Genomic DNA, 16,623 nt, shown 5'->3' on the forward strand with positions numbered 1-16,623 from the left:
AGGTAAGACTATTGGCGCGTGGGGGTATTTTGATAATTTCAGGTGGTGCCACATCAGCAACACTTAGTCTCAACTGAAAACCCAACCAGGTGTTGGTTTGAATAAGTTTTGAGGAAGAAGAAAGTAGGCAGAATTGAGGCAAAAACTTTTTCTTTCATTCATCAAGAACAACTATATACATACATGGTCATAAAGCACAAAACATGCCTCCTTAGCTACCTAACCACCTAATATAACCTGATTTTCTGCTCCTTCACAAACTACATATCATTCTAGAATTGTCCAGCAACTTTCCACAAATTAAGCTAGACTTGAAACCAAAAATCATCATTACATTTGACCATCAACAGAAACAGCAAAATTTTCAACCTTCAACACGAAACCAGAAAAGTCGCTCATTAAGCCTCAACTAGAAGAATGAAGAAGGTACCTTTTACATTATTGATGAATTAAATTGTAAACTCCTGCTTTGAAGGGGAACTGAAGATGTTCGCACAAATTCACACTTCTATATTGGAGTTCACCTAAAGTAGGTTTTTTCTTGTATCATGCTAAACTCTTCAGTGGCCGTGTTTTCTTGTTTTTGAAAACAAAAACTGAAAAGAAAAACTTGTTTACTAACTTTGTTGAGAAATTATTTTATTGTGTTTGTGGGTTGTGGCACTTTCCTACAAAGCAACGATATATTTGGAAATCTAAAGAACTATTGTAATACACAAATGGAAATGATAAATGAACAGTGATGTTTTTAGTTTTTATTTTCTTTCAGGAAGAAGAAAGAATAGATGCAGACATTATACCAGAAAACTCTCATTCTCACATTTCATATTCATCCTCCTTTATTGCGTTTATCTCAGCCAATCCAAGAATCACGCAAAAGTACCCCCTTGTTACAATACTTCGCAGCTGCATGATCTATTGCCATGGAAACACTTTGCAGGCTAAATATCCATTGTTGCCACTTTTAGTATTCTGTTACTTTCCCAATATATTAATAACTTTTTTCTTTCAGAAAAAATTCATCTTGTATAGGGTTTTCCATGGATAATTTGTTCCAATACATCTCCCACAGCAAAATCATTTCGGTGCTTCTGTAGAGCAGCAACTAAAGAGATTGTCAAAATTGTACCAACTAAGCATAGTGATATACATATATATAGCACATTTATTTGCCAAATTCTAGGGTAGAGTCGTCAACAAAAATATTAGGAAAAATGAAAGAAAATCATATTTCTATTGTGCAGAGCTGTTGAAGGTTGAAACTTTTGCTGTTTCTGTTGATGGTCAAATGTAATGCTTATTTTTGGTTTGAAGTCTAGATTAATTTGTGGAAAGTTGCTGGACAATTCTAGAATGATGTGTAGTTTGTGGAGGAGCAGGAAATCAGGTTAAATTAGGTGGTTAGGTTTCAGACTTTTAAGCAAGCGTGTTTTGTGCTTTATGACCATGTATGTATACAGTTGTTCTTGATGAATGAAAGTCATGTTTTTGCCTCAATTCTGCCTACTTTCTTCTTCCTTAAAAACGTATTCAAACCGACAAGGGCATACCTATTTTCTTAAGCTTGATCAGTGGCCATGGACACATCAGATAGGCAGACAAAGGTAGTATCGTAGCTCCTTAATTATGAACACAATACAAATTCTTTGTTCATGACAACAACCACAATCCACATTGAGTATATCTAACAGTGTCATTGTAGATACATAAAACTGGGAAAGCAGTTTGAAGATCTAACCCTTACAATCTAATCATCCGTGTCCTTGCCTATGCTGGACTTGTTATTTCCTGTTAGAAGCTCCACAACTTTACTCATAGGGGGCCTTGAAGCAGGATCTTCCCTCACGCACAGCAGGGCAATTCTTACCAATCTTTCTAGTTCTACATCTTCGTAATTATGATCCAGTCTTGGGTCAACAACTTCTTGTAGTCGTCCCTGCTCAATCTTTTCCGTTACCCATTGCACCAAATGGTTGTACTCATTCTCCTCGACTGCATGCAACTGGAACCGAGATGCTCTCTTTCCACTCAATAGTTCCAGCAATACAATTCCATAGCTGTAGACATCTGCTTTTGCGTTAATGTTTAGGTTCATCATCCATTCGGGTGCTAAATACCCTCTAGTGCCACGGATTCTAGAAAACCTAGAATCAAGGTTATCTTTGAAAAGCTTTGACAAACCAAAATCAGTCACCTTGGGTTCAAGATCATCATCTAGTAGTATGTTTTCAGGTTTTATGTCACAATGGAGTACCCATTCCAGACATTCCTCATGTATATAGGATAAGCCTTTAGCTGTCCCAAGAGCAATATTATATCTCTGGTCCCAACTCAAGGACTTGGAGGAGTCAGAGAACAAGATTTTGTCCAAGGAACCATTCTCCATATAATCATAAACCAATAGCTTGTGCTTCCCTTCAGAACAGAAGCCCCATATTTTCACCAAATTCCTATGATTGAGCTTTCCTATGATGCTCACCTCTGCCCAGAACCCAGCATCTCCTTGCAAAATGCCTTCCAATCTCTTCACAGCTATGACTCTCTCATTATTCAGAATTCCTCTGTATACAGTCCCAAAGCCACCTTTCCCTATCTCTTGCTTGAAGTTCTGAGTTGCCCTTTTTAATTCAGCAAAAGTGAAACGTTTGAAACCCACTGCTAGAACGATGTAGCTCATATTTACCAGCTCCTCACGAACATGCTTCCTCAAGACAAACCACCACACAAAACCAATGAACATAATTTCAATAGTACCAATAGAACCCACAAATGCAATTAGGTATTTCGTGCATCTATTTCCTTTCGTATCTTCTCCACCAGCAGCACCACCAAAGAGCACAACTTTAGCAGCTGAGCAGTTCAGCATATCCGCTTTGACTTGCCCTTGTTCGGTCCGAGAGATTACTATCCTTCTTGGAATTTTTATGTACGTTATCCTAGCAACAAACAGCAAGTGATATCCGTTTAGGAGATTCCCTTTCAGATAGCACAGTCCTTTTCCGTCCAGTGAATATCCAAAGCCCTGACATGTGCAATCATTCAGGCAGATGTTCCTGCATGTTTCAAGGCTCATGCCTGTGCCGTAGCTGATGTCATTCCCAAAGTAATCTGTGTTTCGAGCAATGACGAAGTCCAGCTCAGTTTGATTACAAGTCAGATTGAACAGAGGCGAGCATCCTTTGGACCAATCAGAGGGATCATTCCTGAAGAACCCATGAGGGCAAGAGCATGTAGGTAGAGGGTTGTAGTTGCAAATACCATATGGTCCGCACAACCCATGAACCTTGCAGGGACATACCCTGCTAGGAAACCATGACATTTCCCAAAGCCCGGTTGACTCATCCAGGCTATAGAGTCTCAGCACCCCATCATAATCTAATGTTAAACGCCTTTTTGGACCAGCACCATAATCAGATGCATTGAACGTCCAATTGTCACTTGATCTGAACATTCCTAAATAATCTAGAAATGCTATTCTGGAGCTATTGTATGGTATTCTGCCAAAGTAAAATACAGTTTGAGCTCCAGTTGGCCAATACATGCTTGAAACTAGAGGACCGTTATAGGCAAGGGCTAACACATTATTATCATTGAATTTCAAGTTGTAGTATCCAGATAAGTATGTACCTTCACCCCTCATAGATACCAAGGTTGTGTTCCTAACAAGTGGTTGGCCTGGAAGGAGAGTGTCTGTAGGGAAATTAAAACTCTCCCAGATGATGTTGTCTCCTTGGTTGATCAATACAAAGTTTCCAGTTTCAAGAAGCCGAGCTTCAACATGTGCTTCAGAGAATGTGTTGGTTGACCACACAATTGAACCATCAACATCAGCCAAGACCATGTTGCCATTTCTGTGGAGCACTAGCTTAGACCGTTCTCCATTAACTGGCCTGTCTCTGTTGGCCATCCAGACAATTGTTTTGACAGAATTGGTGTACCAGATTGAATAGCAATAAGCATTTCTACCCACTTCACGAAAGCCACTTGAGAATGTCCCATTTGGAGAAATCAAGAAGTCACTCTCTTTCTTCACAGACAAGGACCTTCCGGATCTTAAGCTTGTCAATCCCCTAACCTCTGTCCTTGCCTCTGCAAGTGCATATAACAGAACAACAAACAGGTTGAAGATATCCATGGGGGCTCAACAAAAGATTCACACTAAGAAAAATGAACCAGAAAGTTGATAAGGAATATGAGATAGTGGACTTGCTATCTTAAAGATGATGTGTCAGTATCTACGACTTGCTTTTGTTGACAATATCCTAGTTCAAGACCTTGCAGCTGCTTCAAGTTGATTGCAACAAGAAGAAGAAGACATCTATATTAACTGTTTTCCCAGATCACTTTACATCGTCAGGTCATTAGGGGCGGCTAAGACTTTGTATAATTGTATTACTGTTGGATGGTTTTAGTGGAAACTGGGAACAATCTTCCACAATCCAAGGATTCATGACCTAATTAATTAATTGGTCTTGAATTAATAATCATAAATTTGAGCTTACCAGTATTTCTACTATCCTTGACATCATGATTAAATTGATTCATTAACACAGCAAATAAAGTATTACAAGTGGCCTTAGTGTATCTTGCTGACCAATATATATCTATATATATTATATAGTTGCAATGCACAGGAAGTCAACGGGGACGGGGGCTTAAACTTCCAAAGTCTGTTTCTTCTTCCAAATCTAATTAAATCTACTTTCAAATTTCTCAGAAAATTTCTTAAAATGCACAGTTTCAAGAACCTAGGAAGTGTTTTCCGTGAATTTCATAAAAGAATCTATTTGGCCAAGTTCACATTGCTTTTGTCTTTAATAACATGTCACCAGAATAAAACCAATTAACATCTGTTTTTGCTTTTGTTTTGTTGTGAATCAACTCTTTAATAACATGTCACATTGCTTTTGTTTTGTTGTAAATAAACTTCTGATTATAATCATATTGTGCTTTTGTTTTGTTGTAAATAAACTTCTGATTATAATCATATTGTGCTTTTGTTGTTGTAAATAAACTTCTGATTGAGATCATAGTGTGCATCTGGTGGAGCCATTCCACCAGTCTTGTCCACAATCCACATCACCAACAAGGCAACAATTGAATTCTCACTAAGTTGTAAGGAAGCAATATGCACCAAAATTTCGTTAAACTAATGAAATCAAAATGATAAATCAGAGAACTTTGAAAGCTGAAACCTGGTTAGGTGCCTGCCTCTGCCTGGCCACTTTCACACACCCCCTGAAGTAATGACCATTCATTCACTCAGAAGAACTGAAATTGAATGCTCAAACAAGAAGAAAGAAATTCCTTTTCACAGCCAAAAAAAAGCATACCTTCTTCCAAAATGGCAAAAGAAGAAGACTGGCAACTTCCTCTTCTTTTTCTCTTTTCACAGAAACCAGTCACCACTACCCTTCGAACATGCACTAGATAGATTATAACGCACGACATTCGCTCACAAACCACCCTCACCAGATAAGCAACCAACGCAACAGTAATTACTCTCTTCTGCAGTAACTTCTTATTTGCAAAAATGTAATCTTCTCATTTCTAGACATGATTTAAACCCAAATGTTATGCAAAGATAAGCCTCGACCAAACACTCAAAGCAACAAATACAGAATATTCAATACTGTAAGCACGCAATAATCAAAATAAATCAAACACAAAACACCAAAAGATTTACCGTGGTTCACCCGTTAATGAGGGCACATCCACGTTGAGATCCGGCAAAGAGAGCTCACTCCACTATCAAAACAAAAACGATTACAACCTCAGTATACATAGATTCACTCTCAACCCTCACTGTACAAAACGATTCTCACCTTTAAATCGGCCCCATAACCACATAACTAAAGGTTAGAGGCCAAACCCTAGAGAGAAAACATACATAAACTATACAGAGAGAGAAAGGAATTACAGAGAATAATCAGATCAAACCAAACAAGAGGAAGGTAATCGGAGGCTGTGCGCGCTGCTGATCTCGAGGCCACTGTAGAGGATATAAAGGAGGCTCCAACGGTGGCAATCAGGATGAATAAAGGCATAGTAGAACATCAACGATCGGGCAAGCAGCAGGCAAGACGACAAGGAAGTACGCCAAGCAAAACGGCACAGCTGGTTGCCATTTCGGCCATCCACTCAGAGGCCCAAAAACACTGCCGTTTTGGGTAGCTCTGAGGGTTTCCGAAAAGACCCTCCAACCCCTCCGCCAAACACAATGATTTGAAGCTTCATAAAAGTACAACAATCTCCACCTTGAAGCTTTAACATTTTAGGGAAAAGTCCACAACAATGGAGCATGCTACAACCTTTGCCTTCATAGCTCTTGTTGGTTGTTCCTTCAACCAACCGTGACATGCAGCAAGCTCAGATAGTGTCTGAACTTAGCTGTAGTCACAATTTTTGTACCCATATCAGCTGGGTTATTTTCTGTAGGGACCTTTTGGATAATTACCTTTCTCTTGGCCACTTGGTCCCTTACATAATGGTATTTTACATCTACATGTTTTGTCCTTTCATGGTAAACGGGATTCTTACATAAATGTATAGCACTTTGGCTATTAGAAAAGACTATCATCTTACCTTGTAACATCTGGATTTCTGTAAGGATACCTTGAAGCCAGATGGCTTCCTTGAAAGTGTCAGTTACAGCAACATACTCAGCCTCAGTAGAAGACAGAGCCACCAGGGGCTGTAATTGAGACTTCCAACTTATACAATTACCACTTAGGGTAAAGTAATAACCTGTAGTAGACTTCCTTGAGTCTCGATCACCTGCAAAATCAGAGTCTACAAACCCTACCAAATCAAGAGTATCAGTTCTTTTCATGTAATTCAAACCAACATTTAAAGAGCCGTTAATATACCTCAGTAAAAACTTTAGGGCTTCCCAAAGATGCTTCCCAGGGTTAGACATATATCTACTAAGTAAAAAGATTGAAAAAGCAAGATCTGGCCTGGTACTGATCATGGAATACATGATGGTTCCAATTACATTGGCATAAGGAATGGATTCCATGTTTAACCTTTCAAAATCTGATGTTGGACATTGGGCTTTAGACAAAATAAAGTGACCTCTTAAAGGTGTATTTACTAGTTTGCAATTTGACATTCCAAATTTCTGTACAGCCTTTAATAAATAATCATGTTGGTGAATCTTCAGACAATTTTTACTTCTGTCTCTCTCAATTACCATCCCTAAAACTTTCCTAGCAGATCCTAAATCTTTCATATCAAAGTTTGTGTTCAACATTGATTTTAGTTCATTAATCTTAGACTTAGATTTGCTAATCAATAAAATGTCATCAACATACAGCAGCAAATATACAAGGATATCAGAGAGAATGTAGTAAAGACAATTATCATATTCACTCCTCACAAAACCAATCCCAATTACAAAATTATCGAATTTTTTATACCATTGACGTGGGGATTGTTTTAGACCATACAGTGACTTTTTCAACAAACAAACAAAATCTGGATGTTTTTTGTTAACATAACCAACTGACTGTTCCATATAGATGATCTCTTCTAAGTCTCAATGTAAGAAGGCAGTTTTAACATCAAGCTGTTCTAATTTTAGATCATATTGAACTACTATTGCAAGTATCAAACGAAGGGTTTTAAACTTAACAACAAGTGAAAATATTTCAGTATAATCAATGTCTTCCCTTTGTGTAAAACCTTTAGCAACTAATCTAGCTTTAAATCTAAGAGGATCAGAGGGTAACATACCTTCTTTGATTTTGAATAGCCATTTACACTACAACTGCACTCGTACACTGGCGAGTATAAACCTCTCACTAAAATAAAAAAAATATAAAAGTTTTATTATGATTTGTTTTTATTGTGTTTTAATTGCAGGGTGAGAGTGCAGTCAAGGTCTTGGGACCAATTCCCAAGTGTTGTTGGTTATCAAGGATGCCATTTCTTCATCCATAGCACATTGCCACTTAGAGCTATCTTGAGAGCTAACAGCCTCCTCATAAGAGGTAGGCTCACTGCCTCTCAATTCCATGCCTACCACCAAGGCACAATAAACAAGGTCTGAATAGGCATACCTAGCAGGGGGTTTGACTGATCTCCTACTCCTATCTTAAGCCAACTGATAGTCCCTTAGGTTTTGTTGAGGGGAGTCATGATGCTCCACCTCAGCCTCAGGGACTTCAGTTAGTTCCTCCTGATCACTTTCATGATCAAAGGATGAGTCACTACTAGGGTTGCGAATGACAGGGGTTGAGGTAGCTGGCACTTTAGGCATTCCTGATGGCTGCTCCACCTGAAAGTGGGTATTAGATCCTATCACAAAGTCTTCTGTGATGCTAGGTTTAGATTCTGTTTCTATATTCTCTAGTTTGCAAGGGAAAACATTTTCATTAAATATAATATCCCTGCTTATGATTATTTTAACTCCTCCAGAGCTCTTGTCCCATAACCTATAGCCTTTAGTTCCTTCTTGATATCCTACAAAGACACACTTTGAGGACCGAGGGTCTAGCTTTCCTATTGATTGATGAACATATGCTTGACACCCAAAGACCTTTAAATGATTCAAATTCAATTTTCTGCTTAGCCATTTTTTTTAGGGCATATGAAATTTAAAACAATTGAAGGGCTCTTGTTAATCAGGTAGGCAGCAGTGGACAGGGCTTCTCCCCAAAGGGTTTTAGGCATGCCAGCTATAAACATTAGAAACCTGACATTTTCTAGGAGAGTCCTATTCATCCTTTCAGCTACCCCATTTTATTGGGGTGTGTTCCTAACAGTCTTATGTCTAGTGATACCTTGTGAATTACAGAATTCATCAAAATCTCTATTACAGAATTCTAACCCATTGTCTGTTCTTAAAAATTTAACCCTCTTATCTGTCTGATTTTCGCCTAAGGCCTTCCATACCTTAAATTTTTCTAATGTTTGGTCTTTAGTCCTAAGAGGGAATACCCACACTTTTCTAGTAAAGTCATCAACAATGGATAAGAAATACTTGTTGCCACCAAGAGTTGGTGTTTGAGAGGGACCCCATAGGTCTGCATGCAAGTACTCTAGGCATACCTTCGCTAGGTGAGTTCCTCTATGGAAACTCAGTCTGTGTTGCTTGCCAAGAGTACAAAGCTCACAAAAGTTTAGGGACTCTGCAGACACTGAATCAAGATAACCTTGAGAAGACAGTGCCTGCAGACCTTTCTGGCTCATGTGACCAAGTCTCAAATGCCAGAGATCTGTCTTATCAATTTTAACAGTACATGCAGAAGAAACAACGTAAAAAGAACAACCATCTAACACGTATAAGCCATGCCTTTTGGTACCAGTTAGGATTAGGTTATTATTTTTAAACACATGCATGAAACCATTTTCAGCAGTATAAGAATAGCCTAATTCATCCAGAGTACCAAGAGAAATTAAATTTCGTTTTAGACCAGACACATATCTGACCTTAGTGAGCATTTTGACTTTGTTATCATGCATTTTAAGGGTTATGTCTCCTATTCCTTTTATACTACATGATTGATCATTGCCCATATAAACAGTGCCAGATTCTTTGTCACTAAAGTTTTGAAACTATGCAATATTAGGACACATGTGGAAAGAACACCCAAAGTCCATAATCCATTCATTAGTTACAGTTTCATCAGACACAGTCAGAACTTCAGCTAAAGTGTTTGAATTACTTGCAGCTATGGTTGCATTACCTCTTTGTTTCTGTTTTCGTAAAAGGTCATAACAATATTTTTTAATATGTCCCTCTTTCCCACAATGATAGCATTTCCATTTAGGTTTTTGTTTGCCCTTCTTTTCTTTGTTTTTACCCCTATTCCCAAAACCCCTAGATTGATCTCCATTACCCAAGTTGTTTTTCTTTTCTAATTTGCCTTTCACAAACAAGTTATTAGTAGGCTTCTTGGATGTATTCAATTCAAGTTCCCTAGCTTTAATTCCAGATATGACTAAATCTAGACTAGGTACAATTCCAGTATATTGAAGAGCATACTTGACTACATTATATTCTTCTGGCAATGAGTTTAAAAGAATCATAGCCTCACTGGTATCACCCAGGGCTTGATCTGTTTCTCTTAATAATAAAGCAAGCTTGGTGAATTCATCTATATTTTCATCCATAGATTTAGAAACATTCATTTTAAAGTTGAATAACATTCCCTTTAAATAAACTAAATTAGGAGCAGACAATACAGAATATAATGATTCCAATTTGTTCCACAGTTCAATAGGAGAATTTATGCCATCAACTTTACGAATAACACTATCACCAAGGTGTAAGAAAATAAGATTAAAAGCTTCTTCTCTTACCTCATCAGTTCTAGCCAACTGATCTGCTGACCACTTTCTGTCGTCAGGCTCAAGTGCAATAAGCACTTTGTGATGAGAGAGCAGGACTCTCATCTTCTTTTTCCAACTACCGAAATCATTTTTCCCGTCAAATGTACCGATATCATATCGGGTTGATGTCATCTTCGCTTTGCACGAAGGAACCCTAAAATCCTAGATGCCGACAGAGACTCACACAGCAAACCCTAGAGCCTTAGACCAACACAAGTAAAAGAAAAATATGACTCGGCAGATGAAATAGCACAGGCTCCGAAAACCCTAACGGCGAATACCAGAGAAATGGCTCTGATACCACTGTTATGCAAAGATAAGCCTCGACCAAACACTCAAAGCAACAAATACAGAATATTCAATACTGTAAGCACGCAATAATCAAAATAAATCAAACACAAAACACCAAAAGATTTACTGTGGTTTACCCGTTAATGAGGGCTACATCCACGTAGAGCTCCGGCAAAAAGAGCTCACTCCACTATCAGAACAAAAACAATTACAACCTCAGTATACATAGATTCACTCTCAACCCTCACTGTACAAAACGATTCTCACCTTCAGTGTTCTAAAACTCGGGCTGGGCGGCCGCCAGCAGCGGCGCTTTTGGGGGAGGTGGCCCATTTAGGCGGCCCCCCGACTAGGCGGTTCTAGGTGCGCCTAGGCAGCCGCCTAGCCGCCAGTCGCAGCCCTAGGCGGCCACTGCCTAGGCCTCCGCCCCCCACACTTTTCTTCAGCTAAGTGCGTAGATCGTTTTTAGGGTTTACATTTCATTTTGTTTTCAGATTTCCCCCCCTCCTCTCTCTCTCGTCTCTCGTTGTCTCATCTTGGTGCGTCGCCCTCCTTGCCGTCGCCGGACCCACCGTCGCTGCTCGCTGGAACGACAACCTGTCTGGCCGCCTCTCTCACCACACCACCTCTCTCACTGAGCAACCTCTCTGGTCGCCTCTCTCACCGGCCACCGCACCGCCTCTCTCACCGGCCGCCGACCGCGTCCCTCGTCGCCGACCGCCTCTTCTCTGTGTTCTGCCACCGCCGAGCCCCTTTCTCTCTCAATCCACCGCCTTCAAGCATCACTAACAGTATGTACTATGTATTTAAAACTATTTATTAACCATCATCTATGATTTTCAGATTTATTAACCATGTCTTTCACTAGCAATGTTTAGATTTTGTCTTCCACATGATTTTGATTTTCAGATTTGTGTTAGCCTCTCTCTCTTTTTTTCTTTTCCTTGATAAGTCACCTAATGATCCTTTCATTGATTCTTATTGAACCTCCTTAACACAAACTAGACTTCATTACCCAAACTTACATTGCATTACCTTTACCAGTAAATTCAGTGCACAAAGATAAAATTAATGCTATTTGCTGATTATTTTACCAGGGATGGAGAGGTTTGAAAGTTCTTAGTCCATTGGAAAGATCATCCTAATTATGATTCTACTTGGAATCTGTTAGGCTGTTAGCATTAGCAATGTTAAGTTCATGTGTTAGGCTGTTAGCTTTGATTTTCAGATTTGTGTTAGGCTGTTAGCGATTTTCAGATTTGATTTTTAGATTTTATCTTCCACATGATTTTGATTTTCAGTTTCAGATTTGTGTTAGGCTATTAGCAATGTTAAGTTCTTGTGTTAGGTTGTTAGCTTTGATTTTCAGATTTGTGTTAGGCTGTTAGCAATGATTTTCAGATTTGATTTTCAAATTTTGTCTTCCACATGATTTTCAAATTTGATTTTGACTTCCACATGATTTTCAGATTTGATTTTGTTCAGTTTAAGTGATGTCTGGAACGGGGAGTACGGAAGCATCGTCCGCTACCGTCTCAATTCTTAAAAGGAAGTCAAATGATGTGGGGTGGGAGTATGGGATGCTAATTGATCCCAAGAATATGGACAAAGTCAAATGCAAGTTATGCAGTAAGGTGATGTCTGGCGGTGTTTACCGAGTTAAAGAACACATTGGCCACATTTCTGGAAATGTGTCTGCATGTCCAAAAGCTTCTCCAGATGATAGAGCCAAATGCAAGAATGCAATTGAGGAGGCAAGGAATAAAAAGAAGAATAAGAAAAAGGAAGAAGATCTGATGAGATCAACAGTCAATATTTCTGAAAAGGGGGAAGGGAATGGCGATGATAAATTGCAAGAATTAGGGAGTAATAACCCACCCCGCACACTTGGCCCTATGGATAAATTTGCAAGCTCCATCAACCCTGAAGCTGGTTCAAGTGTAAAAATGACACAAAGACAACAAAATATCAATGAAGCACTCTTTAAAGAGAGGACACAAACAGTCCGTGAATATTGTGCTAGGTGGGTCTATGAGCACGATATTCCTTTCAATGCCATTGATAATGACAGTTTCAAGTTGTTTGTTGAGGCAGTTGGTCAATTTGGGCTAGGCTTCAATCCTCCTAGTCAATACCAGTTGAGGGAAACGTTGCTAAAGGGGGAAGTTGACAGGATGAAAGGTTTGTTAAAGAAGCATGAAGAAGAGTGGGCAAGAAATGGGTGCTCTATTATGACAGATGCTTGGAGTGATAGAAAAAGGAGCATCATGAACTTATGTGTTAATTCTAATGCAGGTACTGCTTTCCTTTCTTCTAAAGAATCTTCAGAGGAGGCACATACAAGTGAACTCATTTTTGAGTATGTGGACAAATGCATTGAGCAAGTTGGGCCACAAAATGTTGTCCAAGTGGTAACTGACAATGCTGCCAACAATATGGGAGCGGCAAAGTTATTGAAGGTGAAGAGACCCAATATCTTTTGGACATCATGTGCTACTCACACCATCAATTTAATACTTGAAAGCATTGGAAAACTGCCAAGGTACAAAAAAGTCATTGATCAAGCCAAGAGTTTGACAATCTTTATTTATGCACATCATAAGACCTTATCCTTAATGAGGTCATTTACAAAGAAGAGGGATATAGTGAGACCGGGTGTCACTAGATTTGCTTCTTCTTTCCTTACTCTACAAAGTTTAATGGAGAAAAATAGCCAATTGAGGGCAATGTTTACTAGCTCTGAGTGGGAGGAGTGCAAGTGGTCAAAGACTGTTAAAGGGAAAGCAGCCTATGCAACTGTGTTAAGCATTGCTTTCTGGAATGGTGTGACTATATGTCTTAAGGTTTTTGCATATTTGGTGAAGGTGCTTCGAATTGTTGATGCAGATAAGAAGCCTTCTATGGGCTTTTTATATGGAGAGATTAATCAGGCAAAAAAGGATATTAAGGAGGCCCTAAACAATCTTGAAAAGAACTATTTGCCTATTATGGAAATTATTGATGCAAGAGTGAAAGATAGGCTAGATAGTCCATTGCATTTTGCGGCTTACCTTTTGAATCCATATTATTTGTTCAAAGATATGGATATGCAATTTGATAATGAACTGATGGATGGGTTTTTTAATGCTGTGGAGATGTTTTTTTATGGTGATGATCGCATGCAAGGGCATATTTTAAATGTTGAGTTGCCAAAATATACTTGCAAAGGAGTTTTTGGAAAGTCATGGGCAATTCAAGGGTGTGCAACAAATGATGATAATTATAACCCAGGTATAAAATTCCTTCCTTTAATCCTTAGGACTTTTTTTTTTTTTAGTTTCTATCGTATATTAGTTTAGTGTATAAATTTCAAATTTGTTTAACCTATGTAGTTAAATGGTGGATGACTTATGGAAATCAAACACCAAACTTGCAACGAATGGCGAGAAGGATCCTCTCGTTAACTAGTAGTTCATCAGGTTGTGAAAGAAATTGGAGTACTTTTGAAGGGGTTAGTGCATATTTTAAAGTGTTTTCAATATTTTAATCAATTAGTTATCTATCATTTATATTGAATTATTGATATTGCTTTCATTTTCTTCATGTAGATACATACGAAGAAAAGAAATAGACTAGATGTTAATCGATTAAACAATCTAGTCTTTGTCCAATTTAATGCAAAACTGATGAACAAGCAAAAAAGGGAGAAGGAGAGGAATGTTGATGTGCTACTTGCTAGTGATGCTAGTAATGCACAAAGATGGATCGTTGATGGAGAAGATGATGAAGAAATTGAGCCTGGTATGGGGCTCACTTGGGAAATGGTTGGTGAAGCTTCTGGAGCAGACGACATGCTTCAATCTCAAAGAAGTTCTAGGATGAGAGAACTTCATGAAGATGATTTTCAATCAGAAGAAGAAGATGAACAAAAGCATCATGAATTTGATTTTGAGTCTGATGAAGATCGTGTGCTAGAAGAATATGGAGAGGAAGAAGAAGAAATCCACTAAGATAACTAGATATTACTTAGATTCTTCATATATGTTTTAATGTTTATGTTGTATTATTGTTGTTTTTGTCATCTTGACCTCAGTTCTAATCTACAACAGTTTGTTTTTAAAGTTTTTTAATGTTTAAATTCATTATTTCACTTATTATTCCAACTTTGGTTTACTTGATATCAAATTGCATCAAAAAATTTAAAAAAAAAACACTATTTTCCAAGTCGCCGCCTAGGCCCCGCCTAGGCGTTAGGCCCCAGTCGGGCGCCCGACTAGCCCCTAGCGCCTTTTAGAACACTGCTCACCTTTAAATCGGCCCCATAACCACATAACTAAAGGTCAGAGGCCAAACCCTGGAGAGAAAACATACATAAACTATACAGAGAGAGAAATGAATTACAGAGAATAATCAGATCAAACCAAACAAGAGGAAGGTAATCGGAGGCTGTGCGCGCTGCTGATCTCGAGGCCACTGTAGAGGATATAAAGGAGGCTCCAACGGTGGCAATCGGGATGAATAAAGGCACAATAGAACATCAACGATCGGGCAAGCAGCAGATAAGACGACAAGGAAGTACGCCAAGCAAAACGGCACAGCTGGTTGCCATTTCGGCCATCCACTCAGAGGCCCAAAAACGCTGTCATTTTGGGTAGCACTGAGGGTTTCCGAAAAGACCCTCCAGCCCCTCCGCCAAACGCAATGATTTGAAGCTTCATAGAAGTACAATACCAAAAAATAAAATCAAAATCAAATATTACCTCTGGCTTTTGTCTTGAACGGGCCTACAGTAATTGCTCTCTTTTGCATAAAATGTTGTAACAAAGAGGGTCATGTTGAGCAAGGTGTCTGGGTGGTGTAGTTGGTTATCACGCTAGTCTCACACACTAGAGGTCCCCGGTTCGAACCCGGGCTCAGACAAATTTCCTTATTTTTTTATTATATATTGGCAGTACCAAAATTGCACCAACCAACCATACTGGTATATATCAAAACTGTATGACAGAGTCATCAACCAAACGTATATCCATTTATTTTTTAGCTTGCTTGGTGGGTATGCACCCATTAGTATAGACAGGCACTGATGGTAAAGAAGCTCCTTAATTATGAACACAATAACCACAATCCACATTAAATATTGGGAAAAAACACAGGATAAAGAAACTAACCCCTTGCAAATTGCAATCGGATACCCATGTGTGTGCTTGTCTCCACTGGATTCCTCGTATCTACTTGGAAGTTCCACGCCTTTACTCATAGGTGGCCTTAATCGCGATCTCCCCCCACGCATAACAAGGCAACTCTTGCCCATCTTCTAGTTTTCCATCATTGTATTCACGATCCAGCCTTGGGTCAATAACTTCTGCCAGTCTTCCCTGCTCAATCTTTTCGGTTACCCATTGCACCAAATGGTTATACTCAATTCTCCTCAAGCTGCATGCAATTGATGCTCTCTTTCCACTCAATAGTTCCAGCAACACAATTCCATAGCTGTAGACATCTGCCTTTGCGTTAATGTTCAAGTTCATCATCCATTCGGGTGCTAAATACCCTCTAGTGCCACGGATTCTAGAAAACCTAGAATCAAGGCTATCTTTGAAAAGCTTTGACAAACCAAAATCTGTCACCTAATTGGGTTCAAGATCATCATCTAGTAGTATGTTTTCAGGTTTTACATCACAATGGAGTACCAAATCCAGACATCCCTCATGTATATAGGATGAGCCTTTAGCTGTCCCAAGAGCAATATTATATCTCTGGTCCCAACTCAAGGTCTTGGATGAGTCAGAGAACAGGATTTTGTCCAAGGAACCATAAACCAACAGCTTGTGCTTGAAGAGTTAAATTGAATAAAAAATTATAGGTACAAAGTATAATTTTAATAATAAAAAGTTTGAATTGTTATGGTAAAAAAAATTTGAAATATAAAGATTAATTGACTCGAAAAATACAGATTATGGTTATAATTAAAATAATAAAAATTTTGGAAAGTCATACAAAGAACATAAAAATTAA

General features: G+C 38.7%; 2 protein-coding genes and 1 non-coding gene across 6 annotated transcripts; 2 read left to right on the plus strand and 1 right to left on the minus strand.

The window, feature by feature from the left end:
- Positions 1-1,608: 1,608 nt before the first annotated feature.
- LOC127790824 (putative receptor protein kinase ZmPK1) lies at positions 1,609-16,379 on the minus strand. Of its 4 annotated transcripts, XM_052320524.1 has the most exons (4): positions 15,777-16,379; positions 5,334-5,550; positions 5,196-5,238; positions 1,609-4,089 (listed from the first exon to the last, which is right to left on the minus strand). In XM_052320524.1, the coding sequence occupies exon 4, from the start codon at positions 3,905-3,907 to the stop codon at positions 1,748-1,750; it is 2,160 nt and encodes a 719-aa protein (XP_052176484.1). In that variant the 5' UTR covers positions 3,908-4,089; positions 5,196-5,238; positions 5,334-5,550; positions 15,777-16,379; the 3' UTR covers positions 1,609-1,747. The 4 variants fall into 4 exon arrangements, 3 of the variants coding, with proteins under 3 accessions (XP_052176484.1, XP_052176483.1, XP_052176482.1); XM_052320523.1 differs by lacking the exon at positions 15,777-16,379 and having other exon boundaries at positions 5,334-10,950; XM_052320522.1 differs by lacking the exons at positions 5,196-5,238; positions 5,334-5,550.
- Positions 11,936-14,160, plus strand: LOC127790825 (uncharacterized). Its single transcript, XM_052320525.1, has 2 exons — positions 11,936-13,899; positions 14,001-14,160. Exons 1-2 carry the CDS (start codon positions 12,123-12,125, stop codon positions 14,153-14,155), a joined length of 1,932 nt encoding a protein of 643 aa, XP_052176485.1. The 5' UTR covers positions 11,936-12,122; the 3' UTR covers positions 14,156-14,160.
- Positions 15,455-15,528, plus strand: TRNAV-CAC (transfer RNA valine (anticodon CAC)). The gene has a single exon. It is a non-coding gene; the product is annotated as a tRNA-Val (tRNA).
- Positions 16,380-16,623: the final 244 nt, after the last annotated feature.

The sequence above is a fragment of the Diospyros lotus genome, chromosome 14 (assembly GCF_014633365.1).
Source record: "Diospyros lotus cultivar Yz01 chromosome 14, ASM1463336v1, whole genome shotgun sequence".
In the NCBI taxonomy this organism is placed as follows: domain Eukaryota; kingdom Viridiplantae; phylum Streptophyta; class Magnoliopsida; order Ericales; family Ebenaceae; genus Diospyros; species Diospyros lotus.